Raw genomic sequence first — 26,574 nt, forward strand, 5'->3', positions numbered from 1 at the left:
ATTCTATTCATTCTAATTTTCTACAAATAATTTGGTTCTCTTTTTCAGAATAAACACAACCTTTATTTGATACAGATTCCATCTTCTGAGCCACTATGGAACTAGCCTTTAGTCAAGTTCCACGCGCCTATACCCGGACCATCCGGACACGTAACGCACCCCAGATGCTGGCACGTCGCGGCCTTTACTATCTCATGGAACTTATCACTTATTCATTTATTCACATAATATAAATCAAACAATATAAACCAATCATCTAACGGTGGTTTGCAGTTACCAGCAACAGCACCCGCGCCATGGCACGCGTGCTGTCTGGCGCCAGACGACGGCTGATTTACGTTAGTAATTCTGCATTTTCATTGGTCAATTCACAACGGGTAATGCATTATGAATGTCTACCAAATCGGTAGACATATGTAAAGAAAAACATAAGCGTTCTCCACGAGATGGTGAAGGCCCTCGCGGCTTCATCGCTCGTGCTAGTATCTTTACGTGTCAGCATCCAGGGTGCGTCACGTGTCTGGGTAAGCGCGTACGCCGCGTAGGACTTGACTAAAGGCTACTATGGACCAGGTCATGTCAGGTTAGTTACGTCACTGAGGAATTAATTTACATGTATTGCCACTTCACCAAATTGGAAATGGCTTCTACATTTTTGTCACCTGTGGTGTTGGCAACTGTACTCAAGCCTTACAGACTTTTGCCATGTTGTTTTTAGTGAGTACAACTTCAAAAACTGTGATAATTAAAACAAAAATCCAATGACATTAGTAAGTCTCAACCCACAGTTAAAATATCCACTGATGGCGATATGTAAACAAAACTTGTCATCAAGTTATTTTTCAATTGGATATAGCTTAATGCTTTATCTAGTTCTTTTCAAATTAACATAAACATATTTAGAGGCATTAATGTTAAACAACCTCCCACACCGAAATTAATGATGGAGGCAGGTACATATGAGGAGTTTCTGTGTTACTTAGAACATAAATCTTTCTCTTTCCAACACCCCTCCCCCCCCAAAAAAAACCTCTCATCCAAACTTGAGACCACTTTATTTCTCGCAGGTCAATGAGACCACTGATCTCTACACATTGACTTGACAGTGTATGCCCCATTTCCTGCAAATAAAGTTGTTCCGTTCGGCCATCTCAATATGGCCGCCTCTTACGGAAGGCCGTGCTGGACAGAAAGAGAAATATTTTGATGTCGACAATTATTTGACTGATTACATATAATCCAATAAATACTGACTTTAAAAGACAGCAAGTGACTGCATGAAATATAATTATGAGCGTTGAGAGTATTTAATTCATTACCATCACACAAGGTATCTGACAAAGTGCTTCTAATTTACAGATATTGTGTCTTGCCTAGCTGGAGTAAAAAAAAAAATCAAAAACAGGACAAAAATGAGAAAATAATTATGAGCATCGGGGGAAAATGGGAGGATTTCAGCTCAATGTTACTCGTCATTCAATTGCTTGTTTCTTGGCAAGATAATGAAAGATTTTTGTTTTTGGAAGACTTCACTTTTTTTTTTAAGAAAAGTCATTTATTTTTCTGCGTTTATCTCATTTTTATTGATAGTTTTGATGGTCTTTTCTAAGCTTTGAAAAAATTTATTCTTCAAGCCACTGTGAACAGCTTGCCACAGCTAAAGAATGGCTGAGCAATTGATTCAAATTTAGTGAGTAGTTTGTTATATCCGTTTTAAAAGCAGAACCTCCCACAATCCCCCTGAGAGTATTGGTAAGTATACATCACCCAGGCACCCGGCCATGCACCGGGTGCATGAAGGCGTATCATTGGCTTAGACCTAGGGAGAAACGGGTACCACAAGGTGCCTCAACATGAACACCCTGATTTATCCTGTTTGGTGTCATCGGTGAGTTTGATCTGGCTGGGGAAATCATTGTACATGTCTGTCTCGGGTTCCTGGGCCAGGGCGTTCTTGGCTATCGTCTGGAAGGCCTGCTCCACGTTGATACTCTCCTTAGCGCTGGTCTCAAAGTAAGGGATGTTGTTCTTGCTGCCACACCAGTTCTGCGCCCGTTTGGTCGAAACCTTTCAAAAAGCAACAAGGAAGAACAAAAAACACATTCAATCGAATCTGTCAGTTTGAATATTGATTCTAACACAACCTTTCATAAATGACTCTTTATTGATCGGTTACAGATAAAAAATAACACAATTAAATAGTGCTAAAGTGTTCAAGAAATATTTAGTTTTTGGTCAATTTTCCGATAAATAGATCGCTATCGATAGTATTTGCTTGTTGCCCCGACGAGCAGATAGGTAGAGGCTTGTTGCTATGGCCATTAACTAGCAGTTGTCACCAATGTCATTTCACTGCATTTGCGTGGAATGCTTTGGTTTTTAACAGTAATTACAGTTCCGTGGATTCCTGAACGTTATGGCAATAAGGAATAAGCCTTAGTGGCATGTACGTACTTGTCTATTCTCCATGTCTATCTTGTTGCCTAGTACGACGAAGGGGAAATTCTCAGGATCTCTGGGGCTGGCTTGGATCAGAAACTCATCACGCCAGCTGTCTAGGGACTTGAAGGAATTCTGATTGGTCACGTCAAAGACGAGGACGCAGCAGTCTGCGCCGCGGTAGAACGCTACACCCAGACTCTGGAACCTCTCCTGCCCAGCTGTGTCCCATATCTTAGAGAAATGACAAAGTATTGACAAAATGTTAAAGTTTTTGGAGATGTGCGGAATGAACGGCTGACAGGTTAAAACGTCAAGCGTGCCTCGAATCGCCTCCACGTGACGTCTAAACATGCTAATCCCTCGTGTCTTTTGGACACACACACACATGATCAGTCCATGATGTCTGTGGAGGCATTCTGTGTGTTGCTCTTGAATTGGCCGTTATGCACGGCCTATTGTTCTACAATTTACGCTCAGTTGCACACCCTGGGGTGTTGAAAAATATGAGGTTTCGACAAGAAATATCATACAAACACTGTTGTAATGACTCTTGCCGATCAGTATTTGTGGTGTTTGGCTGAATATCAGAAAATGGCTGCTATATTTCGCCTTTTTCAAAAATCGCCATATTCTACAAAATAATTCCGGCGCAAACTTATTAAAGATGAAATGCATGCACATTTTGTAAACCCTACTGGTCTAAGGAGCGTTAAGTGCCTGCATACCACATGCGAACGAGCCTCGTTCAACCTAAAAACAATGGCTTCTAATTTTGTTCGCCAAATTAGACTTTTCTCCAGGCCTGTCAGAACCAGTCTCAACCACAACAACGTGGTACACACACTCACGCAATGCTCCCTATAACCTTTGACTTTAAGATTGTGTGCAGCATGTACCCTAACATGGTACAATCTCAGTGATCACTACTATAAGAATTCCATACATGGACATCACTACTTTTTCCCTGCAGTGAACTCTCAACCATAACAAAGTGAAAACATGTCCTAAAAAGTCAAATATTGAAGCTTTTTTTTTTTTTTAGGGTTTGTGCACAGGGTGTCAAGTGATATCCGGGTATGGAACTCTTTCCTTTTTTATTATAACGCTCAAAGGGTAAATGTATGTGTGTGTGTGTAAAAGCATTAATTACATTCACTTTGTGAACTAATAAGATGTCCACATAAACCAGGTACTGTAGCAACGACATTGTGTGGACTTGCCCACACAATGTTTCCCCTCTCTATAAAACAGATTTAGAGGCACTTTTGGGTTAGGTTTATTGGTGGCAAAATGAAGAGAAACTCTAAAGGTAATCACAGACAAAAAAATTGGGTTGAAAGGGTTTTCACAGTGTGAGTAAAATGATTTTTTTTCATGTTTTTCTTAACTGCACGAAAAACAAAAGAATGTCCACACTAGGTATGTCAGGTAAACACGTGTGTTCACGAGTTACTAATATAAAACGGGCTGCTACAGTTTGCAGGTGTGATCGCATCAAGCGCGAAACAGGCAACATGAGGAGAGGCCATCTTTCATTGTGCACAAAGCAGATTGGCAAAGCAAGTTGAAGCCTTGTGGCTTCTTATCTTGTTGGACAATTCACCCGTAGATGCCACACCCACCTGCATTGTGACCAGTCTGTCGTCTACCATGACCTCTTTTGTCAGGAAGTCAGCGCCGATGGTGGCCTTGTACTGGTTACTAAACTTCTTGTTCACATATTGGTTCATCAACGAGGTCTTGCCGACACTGCAAAAATAAAGACGTAATGAAAACATGGAACTGTTAAAATCATAAACTTTTTCAATTTTGAGATGCTCAAAGAAATCTGATGCGACCAGGCTAAATGAGGAGTTTGTCAGGAACTTTCATTTGGAGATTCAGGCCAAAATAGGGCCACTTCATCACATCACCTCATCACATCTCTTGGAATTCCGAATTCCATAATTTTTTGAACTAAAGATGGTACCAGCAAGCGGTTTTCACTGCAGTAATGCTGAGATTGTGCTCTTTTCAAACCTGTAAAAAAAAAATTGACCAGGGTCGACAAACAACTCATTTAGCTTGATCGCATCACAAATTTGCTGATTAGTTCCTTCAAATGTTACCAACACAGGAAATAAACTCAAAATTACTGAGTTGGATTGACTTTAAGGAATTTGATGAGGAAAAGTTGCACTCGACAACAAAACAACACACTACTCTGAATTAATGCACAGCGAAACATTTCGAGATCTGAATGCATAATAAAAAGCAAACAGACTGCATGCACAAAGCAGCTAATTTTGCAGGTACTAAGGACAATCAATGTGAGCCTATTCGTTTCTTTGGCTGATTGTACCATTGTTCTTTATCAGTCTGCTATTCATATGAGGTATGCCTGTGTAGGCGATGATAAGCAGATGAATTGGATTGCAATCCTTTTTCTTCATGGACCACAGGTGTGTGTTCATTCACACATCATCTTATATGATATTATCACTCCTATGCACTACACAAGAGCAGATCTTTTAATCCATTATACATATTGTTAATTTAAGCCAAACTCCCTGGGCATTTTTGCTAGGGTGTTCCGATGTAAGCTCAATCCTGCAAAGTCCTCGAACTACTTCCACGTAAATATTGCATACAGCCTCGATCCTGCAAAATCGTCCGTTATTTCTTGAATATGGTCCTCGGAGGGGTGACCGCTGCCTCAATCCTGCGAAATCCTCTAGTAATCACTGTCAATATGTTGAGGCAGAGCCAGTTCCATCCCGGAGCAGTGCGCAGGATTAAAAGTATCTTGGCCTAAATTTGTGCATGGCTTTATAAACAACACAACGTCCGGCCCAAGACCTTGACACAGCGCATCCTCCAATATGACTGAGCCACACCCTTTTACCATAAAGTCTCAATCCTGCAAAATCCTCCATTTTGCAAAGAGGATTTTGGAGGATAGAGAAAGGATATGAATAACCCTAACCCCTTGGGTATTTTTACTAGAAAGTATCCTGAATCCGCCAAAATCCATCAATTTTGCCATGCAAAAAATCGTTGATGGCCAGTGAGTCCATCACAATCCACCAATTAGCCGGGAGTAAATCTGTTGAGATCCTGAATCCATCAAAGTCCCCCAACTGCTCAATATGGAGGCATCCTAAATCCATCAAAATCCTGCAGTACCGGTACCGCTAAGCTTACTGTCCTGATTCCATTAACCCTTACTCTCTGAGGGTAGTTTACTGCATGTCAGTTGGTTATGCCAATGCCCTCCAGCTGCAGTTTATTGGCAGATACTATAGTTTGTCAGTGAAGGCTCCAATTGGCAGGAGTTGGAGGCCCTGGAGGGTGCCTGATACTGACCAACTGGGGGCACTCACTTTGTTATCAGAGGACTCTCATTGTTCTCTGTGGCATGTATTGGAGTGCCTGTCCAGTTACCCTTGAAATGACATGGCAGATATTGGAGGGCCATGCAAAAAACATAGGAGATTTTCTTGAGGCACATATTGGCATGCGTTGGAGGGTCTAGTAGGGTAAGGGTTAAAATCCCCCAACCTTTTCAGTATGGAGGTATCCTGAATCCACCGAAATCCTCCAAAACAGGGGTGTAGATTTTGATGGATTTAGGTACATTAAGGCTAATACATGTACATGTACTTGCATGCACGCATGCGGTACATTCATCCATGTACATGTACATGTACATGTAGTTTACATGTACGTGTAAAGTGCAGATGCACCTGATGTACATGTACAAATGTACATGTATACTTGTAAATTATGCACCATCAAAATAAAAACATTCAATTGTTACATGGTTGTAAAATATGTTCATTTTTAGTGTTTTCAAATTTGTACCACTTATTATATATAATATTATCATTAGCACGCATAAATAATCAATCCAAATGATCATTGTCAGCCAACGGGTGACAGTGATCAAAACTTCCCAAATGGCATGAAGACTTTGCTTTGAAATTTCAGAAGGATTTGATTTTGATAGACAAGCAATAAATGTAATACAATTTCATTGTCTTACCCACTGTCTCCTAGAATGATGACCTTCAATAAAACCTTCTTCCTTGAAGACATCTTGTTTTGCTTTCACTAGATCTGCAGAATTGGAGAAAAAAAAAAACACCTCCCATTAATACTGTATGGTGAACTCAATGTACATGTAACTGACCCCCGGTCATGTACATGTACATTTTTGCACATGTATGGACGAGGCTACTCACATGACTGTGTGTATGCGATTCAGCAGGCATCTGTACATGTCCTTAAAGGGAATATACATCATTTGCTTTTGCTGTAATTTTCAGAAATGGGTGGAATTGGGGGGTTGGAAATATAAAGCAAATATAGTTACACTAACTTTTTGGAGGTTTTGGGTTCGAAAATGCTATAAAAACCAAGAAAAACGATCATTTTCCTGTAGTCTGGTTCCCTGACTCCATATAAGAAGAAACAGAGCAGTTTACATACATTGGGGGAATTGTAAGGTCAGGGAACCAGTCTAGCTGGCTCGTACCCGTTTATAGGTTTGTAATCGATTGCAAACAAGTGCAATGGTCAATTGGGGCCAGTATTTGAAAAAAAGCCAGTTGTTTCCAACGCTGATCGGCCGATCAGCGTTGGAAATTGATACAAAAATACCACTTTTCTTGAAAATGACAGTATACCAGGTGCCATAATTTTACAGGATGCTTTAGACTGTCATTTACCAACATCCTGATAAGGTATTTCGCAAAAACTTGATAGTTTTATTTTTCGATGTTTGCAAATGTTGTATATTCCCTTTAATCTAGGATGCAATATCTGTTTTAGACTTGTACCTAGCACTGTCCTAGGCAGTATTTAACAATCAATGAAACTGATTTATGACTGGCATACTGGAGTTTTAATTACCCGGCAGAACTGGGATTTCCTTATAACATACAAGTTACACGAGAATAAAAAAGGAAAAAGTGGTGATGTTATAGTGTTCACACCTGGAATTCAATTTTCATTACTGACATTGCTACATGTAGTTCAAGGCTTCAAGCTCCACTCTGAAGGATATTTTTGAGAGTTTGAAGGGGATCGAAGCGTCATCTGCAACATCAGCCAACATGTTAAGTGAAAATGAAAGTTTGGGGAATAAACACTGTGTCGCCGCACCACTTTTGGGGCCAAGTTTCATACCAAAAACCAGAAAAAAATTTTCGGCCTTAGTATTTGAAATATAATGTGCTAAGGGGAAGTTGCCAACATGTTAGTACATGTACATGTACCATGCAGCAACTATTTGTTCAATGATGATCTACCTGTATACAGATTCATGTATCATTTCATATCAAACATTAGAACATAGAAAGAGATCAACAACACTTTCTGTCATGTGAGACTACAAGACCTACCAACCAACCATAAACGATCCATGGCAATAAGTGCAAGTATGAAACCATATCATCTGACAAATTGTCATTGCATCTACTGAACAGAAACCACAACAATTTGTGGGTTTGCAGTGAGTCATGTTCACCTGAAAATGCTGTCTGATCATGGAGCTAAGTATTGTACATGTACACTGCTCCTATCCTTGATCAAACAAATACAAAGTACATGACATGTACATGACATGTACATGTACATGTATGCACAGTAGTTTGAACAAGTACAACATGTACAATGGGAAAGATTTCCATATATACGAAGTTCACTCAACACCCTGCATGCCCTGTGTACAAACCCTATGAGATTGGACTGAAAAATTCTAAGTTTTTTCTAAGAAAATGCTTTTTTTTTCTCACTGCTCAAATTGACTTTGATGACATGAAATTGCTATCTGGGGGCTTGTTGGTCAATACAGAGGAAAATTAGTGAACTTCTTATATGGAAATCTTTCCGTACAATGTACAGATTGTACATGTTCCTACATTTTGTATGTGGTTGACAATGTATACTGTATTCATCTTCATGCACTTGGGGGGGGGGGGGATAGAGGGCATTTAAATGAAGGCTTCACATGAAGAACAAGTCAACTCATGGGCAGATAGTGGTTAAAAGGTTCAACCTTGACCCAGTGAATTGACAACTCAATGACACTAGTCAGTGGTAACCTTGGTGTGATTGTTACATTGCAAGTACATGTACATGTACATGTACATGTATACATGTACAATGCACGTTTAAGTTCTCTTGCCCAAGCCATGAACACTTTCTATTGATAAAATTTGTGATTTATATAGGCCTATGTATGGATGCAGAGGGATACAGATGGATGCAGAGGGGTACTGGAGTTTAGGCTGCAGGTTGGAAACACATCAGTGATCCCTGTTGACTTGAACAGGTGGCATTCAAATTTCAATGGATGACTTCGTACTGATATTAGTTTTTCAATTGAATTGTAGCATAGTTCAACATATACATGTACAGGTATGGTTGTTTTATACGTAAATAGAGTGCAAAAACACTGCAATGCTGTAATGTGATGTACATGTACATGTACATGTATGTACCAAAGTGCATGTATACCAACAAGTTCATGACACCTGTTCCAAAAATGAACCAATAGGCCTATACTGTACAGGCCCTAGTAGTGCTTGATTTTGGCGGAATCAGTACTGATCCAAGCTGGATTTGTCACAGAATCAACTCAGAAACTGACTCAGTAACACAGCAAAAGATCATGGCAGAACGTGCCACACATCAGTGTTTCCCCTGGCTAATGAACTGAGCGAGGTGGTAACAATTCAAGTTGATGATTGAAACAAAATTTACAGTCTGCAAACTGAAAAGAATGCAGCCCTCACAAAAATGCGCGATGATTCCAAAAACACATCGAAATTGTGAGTTCTTGATAGATGGAGGTAAAGGAAAATGCTCATATATTACACAAAATGAAAATTTTTCAATTGATATTTCCTTTTTTGCCAATCTTCACAGTGAGGTGGTGATATTTGCAAAAATTGAGCGAGGTGGTCACTGAAAGTAGCGAGGTGGGCCACCTCACGTTTGAATGGGCAGGGGAAACACTGCCACACATACATTGTACATGCGGTGGATCGCTGGCGAGTGAGATGGGTACATGTACATCACAGCATACTTATGATCACAGGCAAACCAACCTAGAAAATTGGATACAGGTGGATTAGGGATAATAATTTGCTGGCTAAAGAAATGTGAAATAAAAGTGATGGTGAATTCAGTTTGTAGCTTCTTGTCAAAATGCTCAAAGCTCTCGAGGCTATTTTGTTTTAAACATCTGGAAACTCAGTTCAGCTGCTACATGTGCATGTAAAAATATAGCTGAGACATGCAGGTGATCATTTCTAGACTTAGCTTGAGTAACTCCAGCTGACATGTTGATCAGGAATTCACATGTAACGTTGGAGACGAAACAACGTTGTAGATGTGAGATTGTGAGAGACCCTAAAAAAAAAAAGGCCCCCTACAAAATCGGGTCCTTTTTCCCTTTATTAGTATTATCCCAACCCAGATACCATTACACATACCTCATAGTACCATGCAGCAGTCATTCACAAAGCTAGTAATGATCCATAGAAATAGAACCAAAAAGTCTAAAATATGAAAATGTTAATGATTTCGGTGGCTTGCATACAACAAATGTTTAGTGCCACGGCGGTCGTCCATGTTGTGTGGTTAATTGTGCACATCCGTCACGTGATGATAATCAAAAAATCTGTGTGCGCGATGTATGTGGGTACCCAGACTGGTGCTCTGAAACCTGCAAAACTAAATAAGGCCAACTTAACTCACGTTTTGCCAGCAAATTTCTCAAAAATTTTCATTGAGCAAAAAAAAAAGGTCCTCAGTATTTCACCAACCAAGTTTGCAGACTCAATTAATTTTTGAGGAGGCATTTCTTCAATATTTTGCACACGAGATAGAAGTTAAGTCATTTCAAAATGCGGCTAAAAACTCGACTGTCCAACCACTGTCCAACCATGGTCCAACTGTTTGAAAAGATTGACCTCTTTATTCAGTGTCATTAATTTGGTGGCTGACTAGATGGAGAAATGTGTAGTAAGTAGGGACTAGTGAGCAGTTCATGCCACATGTTTCTTTGGGCACAGTTGATTGATGCAGCACTGATAAAGCGGAGTCCAAGGACTGGTTGTTTCAGGTGCCAGTCAATTCTCTTGTATTGCATGTTTTCAAGACACACAATATTGAGATTCCCAAATTCTCAGACTAGTGGGGTACATGTACCATAGCGCTTTCAGGCGCCTCTAGTGGGTTAAATTTTCATCTGGTGCGCTGTCGTGGAAAAGCAAAACGACGACTAAATTATCCGTTACTTGTTTGACATCTAGTGCCTTCTGCAGAAGGCACTAGATGTTTCTGCCCTGTTTTTGGGAGAGATGGGGAGCAACACTGAAAAAAAAGCTTACTTTTCAAGCTATTGAAGAATACATTATTTTTTCCCCTTTTGGGGGGAGGGGGGGGGGCACCACCAGATTGGGACCTGGAGTGCTCTAAAACGCACAAAACTAAATCAGGCCAACATTACTTACTCTTTCACCAGCAAATTTCTCCAAAAATTCCATTGGGCAAAGAAAAGGTTCTTAGTATTTCACCAACCAAGTTTGAATGAAGACTCAAAACAATTTTTAAAGGAGACATTTCTTGCACATGAGAGGGAAGTCAGGTGATTTCAAAATGAGGCTAAATACTAGACTGGTACATGTCTAGTCCAAACGTTTGGAATAAGGGAGGGGGAAGGGTGGGAGAAAGCGCATAACTAGTATAACGTTCCGCGTTCGGCCTATGTTTTATATATCCTCGACCCTTCATAATCCTGATAATCTGCGCAGGTAACGCTTACACCGTGCACGCGTTGTCACACACAAATTGAAGGTGAATGCGTAGAAATAGGACCGCGTGGGGCGGGGGCTGGGACCTGACGATAACCAAAATTTCTGGGTTTTTTTATTTGTTAGTTAAAAATAATCGAAAAATCCCTGACCTCTATCCAGTGCTAGTCCTGTTGCTTTAAACATTATTGCTAACTAGTTGTGAGCCCAATATTAAACAAAAAGTAAGTAGAACAGGAACGGGGCTCATACAACTAGAACTACAAGTTACACAATCGCCTGATTTTTGCCATGAACCACCAGCGCGCGGCCACCTGGAAACGCGAATGTGCACGTCACACAGGACGACACTTCCGACTACGTTCAATAGTTCAATCCAACTGCAAAAGAAATAAAAACACTCAGTTTAATATTCATTAAAATGTTAGAAGTTAAATGAATTTACTAACATACCTTGCAACTGTGTCAGGGCTAAATAAATATCCAGTGGTTTCGTCAGAATAGCACACTTTTTACGCCTCCCTAGCGTTGAAACTTCCACAGTCGCAATGCACTACGTACATAAGTATACACTGCACTCGACTCACAGGCTGTAAATTTACATGTAGTTCACGTCACGAGACCATTGCGTTGGCTGGTACTACACATACATTTCGCATGGTAAAAAACACGCTGACTGAAAGGTGTTTCTGATACCAGCGACTAACCTGACGTCGTCGATATTTTCTTCACGCGAGAATTTACGTTATTTGGTAAATCTGGTTCCCGTCACAGATCATAGTATTTTGTGCAGACTATATTTTGTTGCGAAATTCGGTTTCGCTTCAGCATTGAGTTCGTATCCAGATTAATAACCATTGTTAGAAGCCATTTAGTTGATGTTTAAACCCCAGGAAAATATAACACTCTAAAATTCAATTTATTTTGAGACAGAAGATGGATCGGCGGAGTGAAACAAGTCTAAAATCGTATTTACTCCAACTCAACTGGAAATGAATCCGTTGTTTCGGACACCTCTGTGTATGTACTCAATGCACAAAATTCGGATTCACTTCAGCTTTGCCTTTCGTACTCACTAATTATTATTTTTCATTTGGGAAACAAAATACAAATACATTGGTATCCAAAAATTATTACAGTTACTGCTACATACGTCATGTCCATGTTGCAAACGTCCCAAAGTACTTTTATTTTGTCCATATCTTATTGTGTCAAATTGCAATAAAATGCTAGTCATGACTTGTTACGGCTTCTGTAAAATTCGAGTCTTTGTTCAAGTTTCTTTTCGTTGTTCACGTCACAACATAGCCCGAAGCTTAACGTGCACGCAAGCAGTGTCGTCGAGGCTGAGACTTGAATCAAGTACAGTCCAGCTGCAGCTAGGCATGGTGACCGTTTTAGCCGAGTTTCGGCTATCTTTGACAGATTTGTTAAAGAAAAAAAAACGAGTTTGACAGAAAATTTGACAGAATTAATTTGTTTGGCAGATTTCTGGCAGAACTCTGCAAAAATGATTACTTGACAGAAAAACATAGCAAATTTGAAGAAAAAAATGGTACATACATACATGCATGTTTAAAAAAACTTCAATCTTTTTCAAACAAACCCTTGCATAATAGGAAAGGTTGGCTAGTCTAGTACTAGGTGCTGAGGCTCGACGAACCGGACTTCGTTGTGATGCAACCAAGGTTTGCCTGAAATTTTCGCAATTTCATAACATCTTTATGTGAGAACATCTACATGTGATTGTAAGTGTTTATAGTGTATTTCGAGTAATTAATCTAACAGATTTTTGAAGTGCATTTAGCAGAATTTGGCCATGACCTTACGGTCAGCTGCAAGGAACTGATGTCATCCGTCGGCACGGTGCAGTGCTTCACGTCAAAAATGTCAAATGGCAACTGTAAAATTGCAAGTTAGAGGGATGCTCTAATGTTATCAGCAGGTCATGAATGGTCATCCAGTCTTGGAGTATTGTCCAATATCAGTCTGCCGGTAGCTGCAACAGTGCAAGAAAGCCAGGCCATATCACGGCCACACGGGGTAATTGCCAAATAATATGACCAGCAGTACATGTACATGTAGGTAGTGCGGCCTGTAGGCTATACGTGGTGTGGGCTGTGTTGATGTTGCTTGGCCTTACGAGCCTTAGCCTAGGCTATTGACACAGTACTACCCAGTAGTGTTTTGCATCAAGGAATCAAGGAAGTAAAACGATAAAAGAAAATGGCTCAATTCCATTCAGAGATGCTCTTTCTCTAAGTTTTGGGGGACCAATTTGTTGGTTGATTTGTTGGATTAGCTTGGACCTAGCTGGAGTTACCAGCCCTAAATTTTATCATTGGGATTTGGGTTGTCATTAATGACACAGTTGTCATGGTTGTTGATATCCCACATATTGTGGGACTTAAATGGGTATCATTATAGGTGGAGTAGAGGCATCGGGATAGTGGATAGTGTTAGTGTTCTCCCTAGCACGTTAAAGATATAGTCCATCATTTGTAATTTGTGCATTTTGTTCGTTTGAAGCAACAAAAGTGTTCAAAATCTAATGAAGGGTACTGAACAACTAACCTGATGAAGTTTCAGCTCAGCTTCAGCTGTATATTCCGGGAAAAACAGCATTCTAGGGTCTCAATTTTAAATCAAACGTTGCTGAATCATGTTTTGAATTGGGCCTGAATTCAGCGTCCGAGACACGTTCTCACTGAGCCGGTTGCAGCTATACGCGATGTCACGCCTTGATCTGACGAATTACAGCAACCACACGCGCGTGTGCGTCGTGCCAATGCTTGCGCGCTTCGCCAAATAACAAAACGAACTACTAATTTAAATTTTCCTACGGTGTGTCTTAAGACGCACCGTTGGAAAGGCCTTCTTTCGTTGATTACTTCAAAATGACAGCTTGCCAGAAAGAATAATTTCACAGGGAGTTTAGTCCACTTACTATCTATCAACCAAGTATGTTTTTCAACAATAATTACGCCAGTTACTTTTCGGATGGCTGCATATGATGAACTATAGCTTTAAATGGCCTTTCCTCTTTGACTTTTTCAGTTCAGCAAACATTTGTGTCATTTTTACATTATTTCAAACTCAGGTGTTTCCTGCACAACTTGAGCTACACTGCCCAGTCTTCCGGCCCTGGTAGGATGTCATGAAATGAGGTATAATGAATACCCACGAGGCCGTAGATTTCTCCGTCCACGGTCTTCGTCGTGTGGCGTGTGTCGACTCCGGCAGGCACAGGTCCTGTTTCTGTGTCTCTTCTCTGTCATCAGTATACTGTATCTGAACAGTCGTGTGGACCCCGAAAAGACAGGTCAAAAGGGAAAAGAAAGGTGACTACTTTGTAGTACATACAACAATACATAGTATGTGAATTAAAACTGAACCCGTTTGTTGTTTTCAAATCAGCCAAGTTGGGTGGCCAGTTTGGTGGCAACTAGCGGTGTGTATTTATGGCAGGGTGACCGTCAGATCATTGCCAAATTCTGTTAAATGCACTTCAAAAATCTGTCAGATTGATCAAAAATCTGCCAAATTCCCCAGAATTACTCGAAATACACTATAAACACTTCAAATCACATGCAGATGTTGTAGTATTGCCTTAATTAGGCTTAAGGTTCAAATTATTATAAACAATGTATAGTCACATAAAGATGTTATGAAATTATTGCGTAAATTTCAGGCAAAACGCGGTTGCGTCACGACGAAGTCCGGTTCCCGGTGAACCTCAGCACCTACATGTAGACCAGCCAACCTCTCCCATTATGTAAGGGTTTGTTTGAAAAGTTGAAGCATTTTTACACCGTTGTACCATTTTTGTTTTCATATTTGCTATGTTTTCTGTCAAATAACCATTTTTGCAGAAATCTGCCAAAAAAATCTATTCTGTCAAATTTTCTGTCAAACTCGTTTTTTTAACAAAAAATCTGTCAAAGTTAGCCGAAAATTGGCTAAAACGGTCACCCTGATTTATGGGTGAAGCCCAGCCTCAAAATTTGAATCTTGCAAGTTGCTGTTCAGATTGTTCATAAAGATGCACGATAATAAATATATAGGCCTACTACATAAATGTGGAATATGTTTTGCTTTCTGTGTAGACTGGTTTTCAGTTATGTCAGTTTGAAAATTCCCCACAAATGACATTCAAAACCTTGGGGTTTTTTTCATGGAGAGGTTACAGAGTAATTTGTAAAGTTGGTTATAGGTACAAATGTACCTCATCCCATAATATAATCTGAAACCAGTTACATCAGCAGTCGGTACTCGGGTACCCGGTTCCGATGCACACGCTAAGCGGCAGCATTGTTATTGTTTGCAAAATGGAACCTTTTGTGGCAGGTTTTTTTTTCTCCAAAAGGTAAACATGCATGACTCATTAAACAAAATATGAAACTTCAAGGGGTGTGAATCTGCTTTTATCTAAGGTTAATAAATATATTCATAATTTTCTCTTTCTGACATGAGGCTAAAGTTTGGAGCCCATATGTTTTAGGTTCATGCATATATACAAACTTGAAATAATTCTGGACCGGGAGGCGAGGCCAAAGTTTGGGAAAGACCTCAGCCCAATTTAATTTTAAGATAATTGCATGACCCCATGCATGCCTGAATATACTTATTTGTGGCAACCCCTCCCCATCTGCCTACATTTATCTGTATGGTACATGTAGTTATTTAATCCAAACTCTGCCTAGATCTGTCCCGTTTTCAATATGCATGTGTACGCAGTGAGTTATGCAGGCGCACTGTCAGTTCCACTTATTTGAGGGGATGTTTATTTTGATCTCATAAACAGTAGAAGGTTGAGTATTTGGAAAGCTTAAAAGGAAATGTTCTCCTGGAACAAAACCAAAAGGAGCAGAAGGGAGGGTGCCCATCAGGGTAGAGTGAAGTCCATGTCCCCCCCCCCCTTGGACCTCACTCTTCCTCCCCCCCCCATCCCTCTCCCGTACCCCTCCCCCTACCCGATCCCCCACCCCACCCCTACCCCTACCCATCCCACCCCTACCCCTACCCATCTCCCTACACCTATCCCTACCCATCCCCTACTCCCTTATCCCTACCCCTTTCCCTACCCATCCCACCCCTACTCCTACCCATCTCCCTACACCTACCCATCCCCCTACTCCCTTATCCCTTCCCCTACCCATCCCACCCCTACCCCTACCCATCTCCCTACACCTACCCCTACCCATCCCCCTACTCCCTTATCCCTCCCCTACCCATCCCACCCCTACCCCTTCCCATCTCCCTGAACCTACCCCTACCCATCCCCCTACTCCCTTATCCCTACCCCTACCCATCCCACCCCTACCCCATACCCATCTCCCTACACCTACCCCTACTCATCCCCCTACTCCCTTATACCTACCCCTTCCCCTACCCTCCAATCCTGAGGTTTATGTACTCAATTCTTGGTGCATATTTTTTGTCTAAACATTTGGTTTTTATTTGTTGCAGATTGGCTGAATGTATGTAAACTATGCATGTTCCACTCCCCTTGGCGAATTTAAAGGCAGGACTCACTTTTTAAAAATATATGACACCAATTCATGCTTTTTGCACCTAATTTCACCTGTTCATACCTACTAATGATTGGTAACGGTTATCTCAAGAACCAGTATCTCAATTACTCTTTAGCCTTTTCTCTGTTGATTCGCCTCAGCTTCTGTCTGTTCCGTCCATCTTATTTTATCAAATAAAATATTTACTTCATTGTTTGGTTTACTGCTGAATTGCAGGGGCCAATTTCATAGAGCACAAAAACGTCTTGCTTAATAAAATCAGGTTACCAGCCAAAACTCCATGCGATTGTTATGCTAAGTAAACAACAGCTAAATACCAGTCACAAGTAATGTACATCACATGGAGTTTTGGCCGGTAACCTAATTTTACTAAGCAATGTTTTTTCGTGCTTAAGCAAATTTTGTGCTTAAGCAGCTCTATGAAATTGGGCCCTGTCAGCTTTGTACAAAATTCATTTCCACATTCACTAAACTTAATTGGCACATAACAATTTGTCCAGCATCCACACATTTCATTCTGATGGTGAAGGCTTATTTTTATAATCCTTCTTGTTTGTTGATGTTTTTGTTTGTTTTCTTTCATTTTCAAAAATTTAACAATGCTCCTGATTTTTTTGTTGTTCTTTTTTAATGAAATCAAACTTGCAAGGTAAATGCAAACTTACCCATATTGTTATTTGAGTGTTATTCATACTAAGGCCCAAAAAAAAGTCTCCGGTTTCTGGTGTGGAGCTTGCCAAAAAAGTGGTGCGGCAATGCAGGGTTTTTTTTATTGGTTTTTTTTTGGCTTCAAATGTCAGCTGATGACTGCAAATGGTGCCCGACTAAACTTAGTGCAAATATATGGGAGTCCAGAGAGGCCACATGAAGCTTATTCTTGATCATTACCCCATCTAAAAACACGTCAAAATTGTGCAGCAGCAGGATTCCACTCAAACCAGTGAGTTTGGCGGTTTTGAGAAACCGCCAAACAAACAAAACTTTTCTGTTTTGCCGACGCGCATGCCTACAGCGACGTGCGCGCATACCAGAAAACGGAGACTTTTTTTTGGCCTAATAAACGGCAACAAGTTTGACTTTTATGTCAATATATTTTTAAAAACGATTGTGGTATTATTGAACCTATCTCAGCTTAATAGTGGTTGGTTCATGTTTTATGATAAGCCAAAGAAGCTATTTCATGACATCAATTGCTTGAATTTCATTGTGACAGTTGCCGTCCCAAATTTGCTTTGGTTAAAATTTGAGAGAAGTACATGTATGAATTGCAACTCGGCTTAAGCAGTCTTGAAGAGTTGCCCAAACAACGCATATATATACAGGGTGGGTTAAAAAAAAGCTGAGCCTAAACCTCAAAAAAAATTTCATATTTAAAAAAAAATGTAGCACCAAAAATAATAACGACTTTAAAGCCAATTTCATAAACTACTTGAAAAAAAAACTTTTTTATTTTTAGACAAAACAGGTTTTAGGGTCATTGCATTTAAATGGTGATATTCTTTGAACAGATTGAGCAATTTCAGTATTTTTTTCCTCTAAAAGTAGTTTCTGAAATTGGCTTTCCAGTTATTTTTTATTTTTGGTGCTACACATTTCTTTAAATATGAAATATATTTTTGGGGTTTGGTTTCTGCTTTTTTTTACTCATCCAGTATGACGTGTAGTCATCAGTTTTTCACATTATCACCCACTGCAATCTAGAATTCCATTTCAAATTACATTAAGTGGACATTATTTTAATTAACTGAGAATTCAAATGTGAAGATTCTTTTTGCAAATAGTGTGTGGATGACGTAACATTGCACAGCTTACTTTGCTCTATGTTTTGTTTAAAAAAAACCGGCTGTCTACAAATTTTGCATAGGTTTGGCACACATCTCAGAATGATTCTCTTTCATTCTATAATTTGTTTGCTGTTTAATTTTTGGGTTTTTTTAACCATAAGAGGTTTTGGGGATTACTTGGAAATATTAAGCACTTCCTGTACATGTACAGGGTGATTAAAAAAAACGAATCCCAAATGTTGGGACCATTGTTTTAGTGAAGTTCTGCATGTAGCACTTTCAAAATCTAGCATATGAAAGCCCAAGTCATAAGCTTTCTTTTAGTACAAGAATCATTCAAATCACTCATGTACTTTTCAAGTTACAGAAGTTTTAAACACAACCACCATTTTAAGGTTCTGTCCACAGATCACAAAAAAAGTTCAGTGTTCTTTCAGCAAAACAAAAACAAATCACATAGGATGTGTGTGAAGTGGTTTTGTTTTGTTAAAAGAGCGCACACTTTTTTGTGATCCTTCGACAGAACGTTAACTCACCAGTGGTTGTGTTTAGAATTCCGTAACTTGAAAAGTAAATGAGCGATTTGAATGATTTTTGTACTAAAAGAAAGCTTATGAATTGGGCTTTTATGTCCTAGATTTTGAAAGGGCTACATGCAGAACTTCACTAAAACAATAGACCTGACATTTGGTTTTGTTTTTTGTTTTTTACTTTTGACCCTGTATACCAAAGTCGTTTTCCAGCTTAGATGGTAGGAGCTTAATTGGATTTGTATTATTACTGTCCACTTTCACATTCATTTTCAGCTTTTTAACAACCTTTTTTATGGATTTGTTGATCCAGAAGTTGGAAGTTGGGGAATGTCTTCCGTATAGTCCGAGGGGAGGACATGTCAGACTCTGCTGTCTTTGTCTCCTTCAAGGGAGGGAGAAAGGGAGAATTGACATTCAGGAAAAATCCTCGTTTTACGGAATCTGTAAGTTTCATTTTTCTATATAAAACTAGTTTCAATTTGCATACAGTACATGGTCACCCCCAAAAATGCAACCCTGAAAGATCAGAGAATTTGTCTGTTTTGGATATGGGATTAAAACTGAGAGTTTTTCTTTCAAATACCGCCAGAGCAAATCACGAAAATGGCACATTGGGTTGCTGCTGGAAAATTAGGTAATTATCAGCATCCAGACTCCAAGCGGTCTTAAACATAGTGTTTAAAACCGGCCAAACACATATTTATTCCCTTTTTAAATGACCTATCGCCGTTTGCAAGTTAGCCACGCCCCTTAGACAACCCTATGAAGTTTTTGTACACTAAGTTTTCTTTGTCTCAGATTTTGCGTGTTCCGCGTCCATTTATATATCATGTAATTGGACAATATTTCACAAGCTGCATTGAAGCGATTCTACCGTGATAGGTCAGTTTTGGTAGGTGAGCTTTTTTTTAGGAGTTTGTAAAGTTAGATTTTTTTTCATATTTTTTTGTATAAATTTTTCTCCAGAAATGTCCAAGCTCACTTCAGCACAAGCTGCGCAATAACAGCTGGTCTTCCAGCCTGTATGCCCCGGCCATTCATATGCTAATGAACAGCCAGCTGCTCAACCAATCAGAATACAATCGACTCCGGCCATATTTCATGCCATTCGGCTACCGCACAAAGTCCCGGTTTGGATACAAAGGTAGGTGGTGGTTGTTATTAAGACACCTATTTTGATTTAAGTTGGATGGGAGGTACAATGTACCTGTAACCTAAATGTTGCTGATATATGTAGTAGGCCCAACTTTGGTCACCGTTTTATTCCATAGGAACTCTTGAATATTTGCGTTCTCTTAAAAGAGTATCTACCCACCAGGACTGATACTCAAGGAGCTACATCATTATAAGCCCTGCTCAATGGGCACATGAAGCATTCCAAATGCCATCTCAGCTCCCTGGGGAGTATACAACTCAATGCTGCCTGTTGGGCGCAAGGAAGCTAATTCAAGCACAATAACCATCTCTGCCCTCACAGGTACCCATTACTCCTGGGTGGAGAGAAGCAATGAGTGACAAAGTGCCTTGCCCAAGGGCACACGCATCATGACCCCAGGCTGGACTCGAACCCACAATCTGCAGCTTTACCCGCAGACCACGAATCCAGTGCCCTTAACCACGAGGCCACAGCACTACGATCAGGTGTAAAGAGCACCCTGTGTTAAACGAGGTTCTGACCTGCCCTTTTTTTTTTAAATTAGGTGGTTGCTCAGCCCCTTCTAACAGATTCCAAAGATCATCTCAGATCCCTGGGAATTACACAAGTCAATGTGGCCGTTTTGACACAGAGTAACTAAATCAGGCACAGTAACAATCTGTGGCCCTAGGTGGGGAAAAGCAAATGGTGACTATGTGTCTTGCCCGCAGACATAAAACGCAAGTCCTAGCTGGACTGGAACCCACAACCTTCAGAACGACCCAAACGCCGTGAGCTCGATGCTCCATGTCAAGAGGCTACATCACTCCACAAAAATGTTTGGAATAGTGTAATATTTTTGAAGATAATAGTTTCCCAACCCCAGCAGATAATAAATATTGCACATCTGTCAGTATTGGCCCAATATTGTATTGGGGTTGAATCCAACCTGTGACAATCGTTAAATTGACTGACTGACTCCCCGACTGACTCACCGACTCCCCAATTGGTTGTTTGGTGAAGAGTTCAGCGCAGTGATGTTATTGTATAGGATACTTCATCTGGCCCATTGTGCAGACCAGATGCATGAAAAGACTTCCTGTGATTGTCGTTCTGAATCAATTCAACAGAACTTTCTTTACTCTGAGTCCAGCTTTTCTGGACTGATTGGATGATTCGTGATTGCAGTTCTCATTTTTTTTTTTAATTTCTCAGATATTATCAAAACCCTACGGCTGTTTCCTGCCAAGCAGTCAATCTTCAATTTTGTCAACAGTCAACGGCCGCAGTGTATGACGTGTGCCGTGGTTTGCAATGGCGGTATTCTGAATGGGTCGAGAAGAGGCCGCGAGATTGACGGTCATCACATGGTCCTTAGGTGAGTAGTTACAAGGAAACTGTGGACGCTGTGGTTTGAACATAGAGAAACATGAGCTTTGTGCACAACACCCCCCCCCCCCCCCCCCCCCACGGATGTAAATGGAAAGTTCGGGAGATCACTTTGAGTGAAATTTTATTGCTGATGACGTCTTACGCTCATGCTAAGCCACTGTGGCTTTGTACCTACATGTATTAACCCGAATCTTCCCAAATCCTCCAAAATCCTCTTTGCAAACTGGAGGATTGTGCAGGATTGCTACCTGGCAAAAGTGTGTGGCTGATTTGGGAGGATGCACTGTGCAAAGGTCTTTGGCTGGACCTTGTGTTGTTTATACCTGAAAATCCTCCGCACTGCTCCAGGATGTCATTGGCTCTGCCTCAACATATTGACAGTGATTGTCGGAGGATTTTGCAGGATTGAGGCAGTGGTCACCCCTTCAAGGACCACATTCAAGAAATAACGGAGGATTTTTGAGGATTGAGGCTGTATGCAATTTTTACATGGAGGCAGTTGGTGGATGAGGCAGTTGGTGGATTTTGCAGGATTGAGGTTACATCCTGGGCAATCGCAGTGCCGCCCCGGGCAACCCGAGCTTATTTCGCTCGGTTACTACTGTTTTTAAACCCTGGCGAGAGTTTGAACCCGGGCTGAAAATCTCAACCCTAGTCTAGAGCAGGGTTGAGTTCAACCCAGGGTGAAATCATAAATCAATCTCGCGCTTGATGCAGGGTTGAAATTTGTAAGTATGAAACACTGCACGTTTTCAACCCTGCGTCAACCCGAAATTTTGTCTAGTGTGAAAAGGTCTTAGGATGTGTGAAAAATCACACAAATAATCAGAGGATTCAGGACTGTTAGGGTTAACAAAGCGAAAAACACACCAATAAATATACAAAACAAAACATCATTGTGGGTTTTTGCCAGTGTCAAATATTTAATAATTTCTTGTGGATTTGATACATAGTTATCTTCTTTTTTAATGTAACGTGGATTTCAGGCTGAACAAAGCAGTGCGCCGAAAACATGAAATGGACGTTGGAAACCGAACGACCCATTATTTCTTCTTTGATCGTTCCTTGCGGGAGACATTGCCAGATGACGTCCCCAATGATAAGGTGAGTGTATGTAGTCATTGAGTCTACTTTTTTTTCTGTTATTTTTTTCATTTGTTTTTTCCAATTTTTTTTTTACTTCACTTTATTTCTACTTCATTCAATAGCCCTAACTCCCTAGGCCTTTTGGCTAGGATGTAGCCTGAATCCTGCAAAATCCTCCAATTGGCCTCATAGAAAATAGCATATAGCCTCAATCCTGCAAATTCCTCTATTATTTCTTGAATATGGTCAAAGGAGGGGTGATCTGACCACTGCCCGAATCCTGCAAAATCCTGCGGCAGTGACTGTCAAGATGTTGAGGCTTGGCCAGTGAGACATCCTGGAGCAGTACGGAGGATTTTAAGCATGATCCAGACCTATATTTATGCAAAGCTGAGCAAAAACAAAATCAACACAAGGCCTGGCCCAAGACCTTGACAAAGTGCATCCTACGAAATCAGTTATGCACTTTTTCCATGTAACCTCAATCCTCCAAATATCTCCACTTTGGCAAAGAGGATTTTGAAGGATTCTGGGTGGTTAGGGTTAATAAATAAAAAACATGGAAGAACAATACATAGATACTAAAACACAAAGGACAGTGTGTGAAAGGAATTATAGGGAGTGTAATCTGAAGCGGATGGGAAGTGCTAGAAGCAAAACTTGTTGAGTATGGCACCCTATAGAAAATGATGACAAATAAATCCAGAGTATATAGGCAAAACATATATTAAGTCATGTAAGTTGCATGAATTTAATGAAATAAAACAAGCGCCCCTTAAAAACAAATGACAGTGACAAAATGGGGATCTGCCAACATAGGGCTGGATAGCTCAGTTGGTAGAGCACCGGAACGGTAATCCGGAGGTTTCAGGTTCAAACCCCTCTCCAGTCAATTTCTTTATTTCACTTTTACAAAAATTATAATAAAACAAGCTTGAAACAGATAACATTTGTCTGGGTATTGGTTTGGTATCCAGTGACACAGTGGCATAAATGGAGTCTAATTTGCTGGGGGGGGGGACTTTCTTTGAGAGGTTTCCATGAGATTTTAGCAATTGAAAACTCATTTTTACCTGACCGAATTCTCATTTGCTAATTCATTTTTTTGGGGGGGGGGGGTGTTTGACCAGTTGACCGGTTGTAAAACTTTTGGGTCCAGCTCAAATTGGCAAGCTTCGTCTTGTTATGGAAGGTTTTGTCACTCATTAAAAATGACATGACATTGCATTGTCAGTGAAATACACAAGCCTGGAAAATGTATTTCCCGACTGATTGTTGATTTTTTTTTTTTCCAAGGGTATGATGTACATCTTTATTCCATGCCGAGATAATGACTACAGATACATCCGCAACGTCGTTCACAACAAAGAACCAAAGATCAATGCCAGCGCCGAGGATATCCGAATTCTGCACCCAGATTTCATCAGATACATTCACAAAATGTAAGTTCAGTGTTAATGGGTTCCAATCGTATCACGTATGTTTGCTCGCCACTGAGAAATCTGGGGCGAAATTTACCTTTGTGATAGTTCAAGGTGTAACACAAGCGTCTGCAACAACAGATTGAGCTGAAATTCGGAATATACTTAAATGATATTAGTGCTCAACTACTCCTGAAATAAAAACTTGTAAGGATTCCTAGGAATTGAGATTAGTAAATAGATTTGGGGACGTTTTCGAACGATGTTTTCCACGACTTTTAGGTCAGCTTTACCAGTGACCAGTATTGATGTTTCTGCATCAATAACGGCATTTTTTTTCACTGACATGAGTTTTAGGATTTTTGCTACTGTTATAATTTAACATTTCAATCATACTGAGCATATATTTTGAAAAACAGAACGTTCAAAAAGCGATGTTGTTTGGAGTGCAATCAGTTCACTGCTCTGTCAAGTACGTAATCGGACTAACTTTGCTTATCCACGCACGATGCAAAGCCTTCGCAACCATAAGGCTGAATGAAGAGCAAAATGTTGAGGACATTTTAGGATTAATTGTTCAAAGCCATAGAGCTATATTAAATTACTAGCGCTAACTCCTCATTCTGCGCGTGGAGACGCTTTGAAGCCATCCTGGGCGCAGACATTTTGAATTCATGTGCATGTTTGTAGAACATAATGAAATTAGATAGATTGAATTTTGAAAGTGTACTCTACATGCAACACGCAAGTAGAACAGACACATACAACTTAAGCGCGTCATTGCAAAAAGCACCTGCAGCGAATACGCGCATGCGTTGCCCTGTATGTGTAGAACAAAATGACACGCTCATTTTGCTGATCGCGCGTTTCAGTTTTGGGCGTATTGGCTTCGATAACGCACCGGTATGGAATACAAAAGCCGTACCAAATTTCTAGGTCTCCAAAGGTTTGTGCACAAACATGGATGCGCCCAGCAGGCATTACTTTGTACACGAAGTTAGCGCTCTAGTAATTTAATATAGCTCTGCTACAAAGAGTTTCTCGGAAACTTCTTGCAAGAATGCGATTGTGTGACATTTTTGCTGTAGTTTAGTTTTGTAAAAATAAAATTGCATTAGAAAAATTGTTTGAGACCATTAATTATTTGCAGTTGGGTGAGAAGTCACCTTCGAGCGTTCCGTCCGACCACGGGCACCATCATGCTCTTCACGGCGCTGTTCGCGGGCTGTGACCAGGTAAGTGTGTACGGCATGGGCTACAACGATAACTTCACCTTGTATTACTACGACGAAGAGTTCCGCCTCTTCAAGATGGCGAAGAACAGCCATGACACCAAAAGCGAACTGAAGATTCTTAAAAGATTAGATCAGATGGGGGCCATACAGTGGTACCAACGCGGTATTTCAGATTTCTTCCACTAGAGTGCTCAGTATTTAACTCTCTCAGTGCCAAAGTCGTACATGTACGAGGTTTATTTGTTAGTTAGAAATTGCCAACCATGAACATGTACGAGGTAATGTTCGTACTTAAAATCGCCAAACCTTGTACATGTACGAGGTAATGTTCGTACTTAAAATCGCCAAACCTCGTAGAGTAAGCATGTTATCACAAGGGGGCGCTCTCGCTCTTTCAAATAATATCATTTCCATTCAGGTACGACCGGTATTTATTTGTTTCATTCGAGTTCTTGCGAGAGGGCGCAGCACTGACTCTCGTATTTTCTGCAAAAAGTGCGGAATTCCCCTGTGTGCAGGACAGTGTCTCAGGGTGTATCACTATGTTCGTGACTACTTTTGACTTTTTAATGTACCAAGGATATTCCTAAGAGCAATAGCCAAAAATTGAGTGAGTAAAACTTGTTTTTACTCTTTTTTTTTTTTTTTACAGAATTTTGAACAATTAAAAAAACGCTCGAAGTTGGGCACTTTAGGGTTAAACTTTTTTAATTTCCTGTCCCCCCAGGATTGACGCCCATGGCGTCATGTAGATCAATGATAATTTTTTTAGAAACTCAAAATCTCCGTGGGGGGGGGGGGGGGAGGGTGTGGCCCCCCCCCCCCACGCCCCCCCCGGTGGCTACGCCACTGCTTTTTATAGACAGTAATAATGAACAGTATTTAACAGGGTAAATATATATATATGCAAAATATCATGAACAATTGTGAATTCATTTAAAATTAATCATTTGTTTCAAATTGAAAACACAAATTTGTAAACAGAATTTGTAAGCAGATCGATCAGTTCAAATATGTTATGCCTATCTTGCCTTAAGATAAAAGTTCTAAAAACCATGAAAGAACTTATTCATCGATAAAAATATGGATATCAGCCGATGAGTAGCAAAATTGTGAGGAATCCTTGGTTTCATTACCAGAAATGATTAACAATAATAATGTGAAATACAGTGTATGCCACAGCGTATAGCTTAGAAAAAATGTACTAA

At 40.2% G+C, this 26,574-nt stretch overlaps 2 protein-coding genes across 5 annotated transcripts; one reads left to right on the forward strand and one right to left on the reverse strand.

Moving 5' to 3' along the window:
• Positions 1 to 1,283: 1,283 nt before the first annotated feature.
• On the reverse strand, positions 1,284 to 11,841 carry LOC119731566 (ras-related protein Rab-7a). Of its 2 annotated transcripts, none has more exons than XM_038204743.1 (5): positions 11,700 to 11,841; positions 6,467 to 6,540; positions 4,065 to 4,191; positions 2,455 to 2,673; positions 1,284 to 2,067 (listed from the first exon to the last, which is right to left on the reverse strand). In XM_038204743.1, the coding sequence occupies exons 2-5, from the start codon at positions 6,517 to 6,519 to the stop codon at positions 1,849 to 1,851; spliced, it is 618 nt and encodes a 205-aa protein (XP_038060671.1). In that variant the 5' UTR covers positions 6,520 to 6,540; positions 11,700 to 11,841; the 3' UTR covers positions 1,284 to 1,848. The 2 variants fall into 2 exon arrangements, with proteins under 2 accessions (XP_038060671.1, XP_038060674.1); XM_038204746.1 differs by having other exon boundaries at positions 6,467 to 6,543.
• Positions 11,842 to 13,068: 1,227 nt separating this feature from the next.
• LOC119731567 (alpha-N-acetylgalactosaminide alpha-2,6-sialyltransferase 1-like) lies at positions 13,069 to 26,057 on the forward strand. 3 transcript variants are annotated; one of them, XM_038204747.1, is made up of 8 exons: positions 13,069 to 13,289; positions 14,347 to 14,587; positions 19,408 to 19,540; positions 20,064 to 20,241; positions 21,448 to 21,610; positions 22,611 to 22,728; positions 24,007 to 24,152; positions 25,282 to 26,057. In XM_038204747.1, the coding sequence occupies exons 2-8, from the start codon at positions 14,409 to 14,411 to the stop codon at positions 25,550 to 25,552; spliced, it is 1,188 nt and encodes a 395-aa protein (XP_038060675.1). In that variant the 5' UTR covers positions 13,069 to 13,289; positions 14,347 to 14,408; the 3' UTR covers positions 25,553 to 26,057. The 3 variants fall into 3 exon arrangements, with proteins under 3 accessions (XP_038060675.1, XP_038060676.1, XP_038060677.1); XM_038204748.1 differs by having other exon boundaries at positions 13,069 to 13,280; positions 14,346 to 14,587; XM_038204749.1 differs by lacking the exon at positions 13,069 to 13,289 and adding an exon at positions 16,716 to 16,770 and having other exon boundaries at positions 14,446 to 14,587; positions 25,282 to 26,056.
• Positions 26,058 to 26,574: the final 517 nt, after the last annotated feature.

The sequence above is a fragment of the Patiria miniata genome, unplaced genomic scaffold (genome assembly GCF_015706575.1).
Source record: "Patiria miniata isolate m_02_andy unplaced genomic scaffold, ASM1570657v1 HiC_scaffold_24, whole genome shotgun sequence".
Classification (NCBI taxonomy): domain Eukaryota; kingdom Metazoa; phylum Echinodermata; class Asteroidea; order Valvatida; family Asterinidae; genus Patiria; species Patiria miniata.

Bases quoted from the DNA above. Each gene is read 5' to 3' on its own strand.
- LOC119731566 (XM_038204743.1), bottom strand. From the start codon at position 6,519: ATGTCTTCAAGGAAGAAGGTTTTATTGAAGGTCATCATTCTAGGAGAC. The intron at 4,192-6,466 runs GTAAGACAATGA...TTATTTTTGCAG, and splicing joins ATCATTCTAGGAGACAGTGG to TGTCGGCAAGACCTCGTTGA. The intron at 2,068-2,454 runs GTACGTACATGC...GCTTTTTGAAAG, and splicing joins TAGACATGGAGAATAGACAA to GTTTCGACCAAACGGGCGCA.
- LOC119731567 (XM_038204747.1), top strand. From the start codon at position 14,409: ATGAGGTATAATGAATACCCACGAGGCCGTAGATTTCTCCGTCCACGG. The intron at 14,588-19,407 runs GTGACTACTTTG...TTGTTGATCCAG, and splicing joins GGTCAAAAGGGAAAAGAAAG to AAGTTGGAAGTTGGGGAATG. The intron at 20,242-21,447 runs GTAGGTGGTGGT...TTAATTTCTCAG, and splicing joins GTCCCGGTTTGGATACAAAG to ATATTATCAAAACCCTACGG.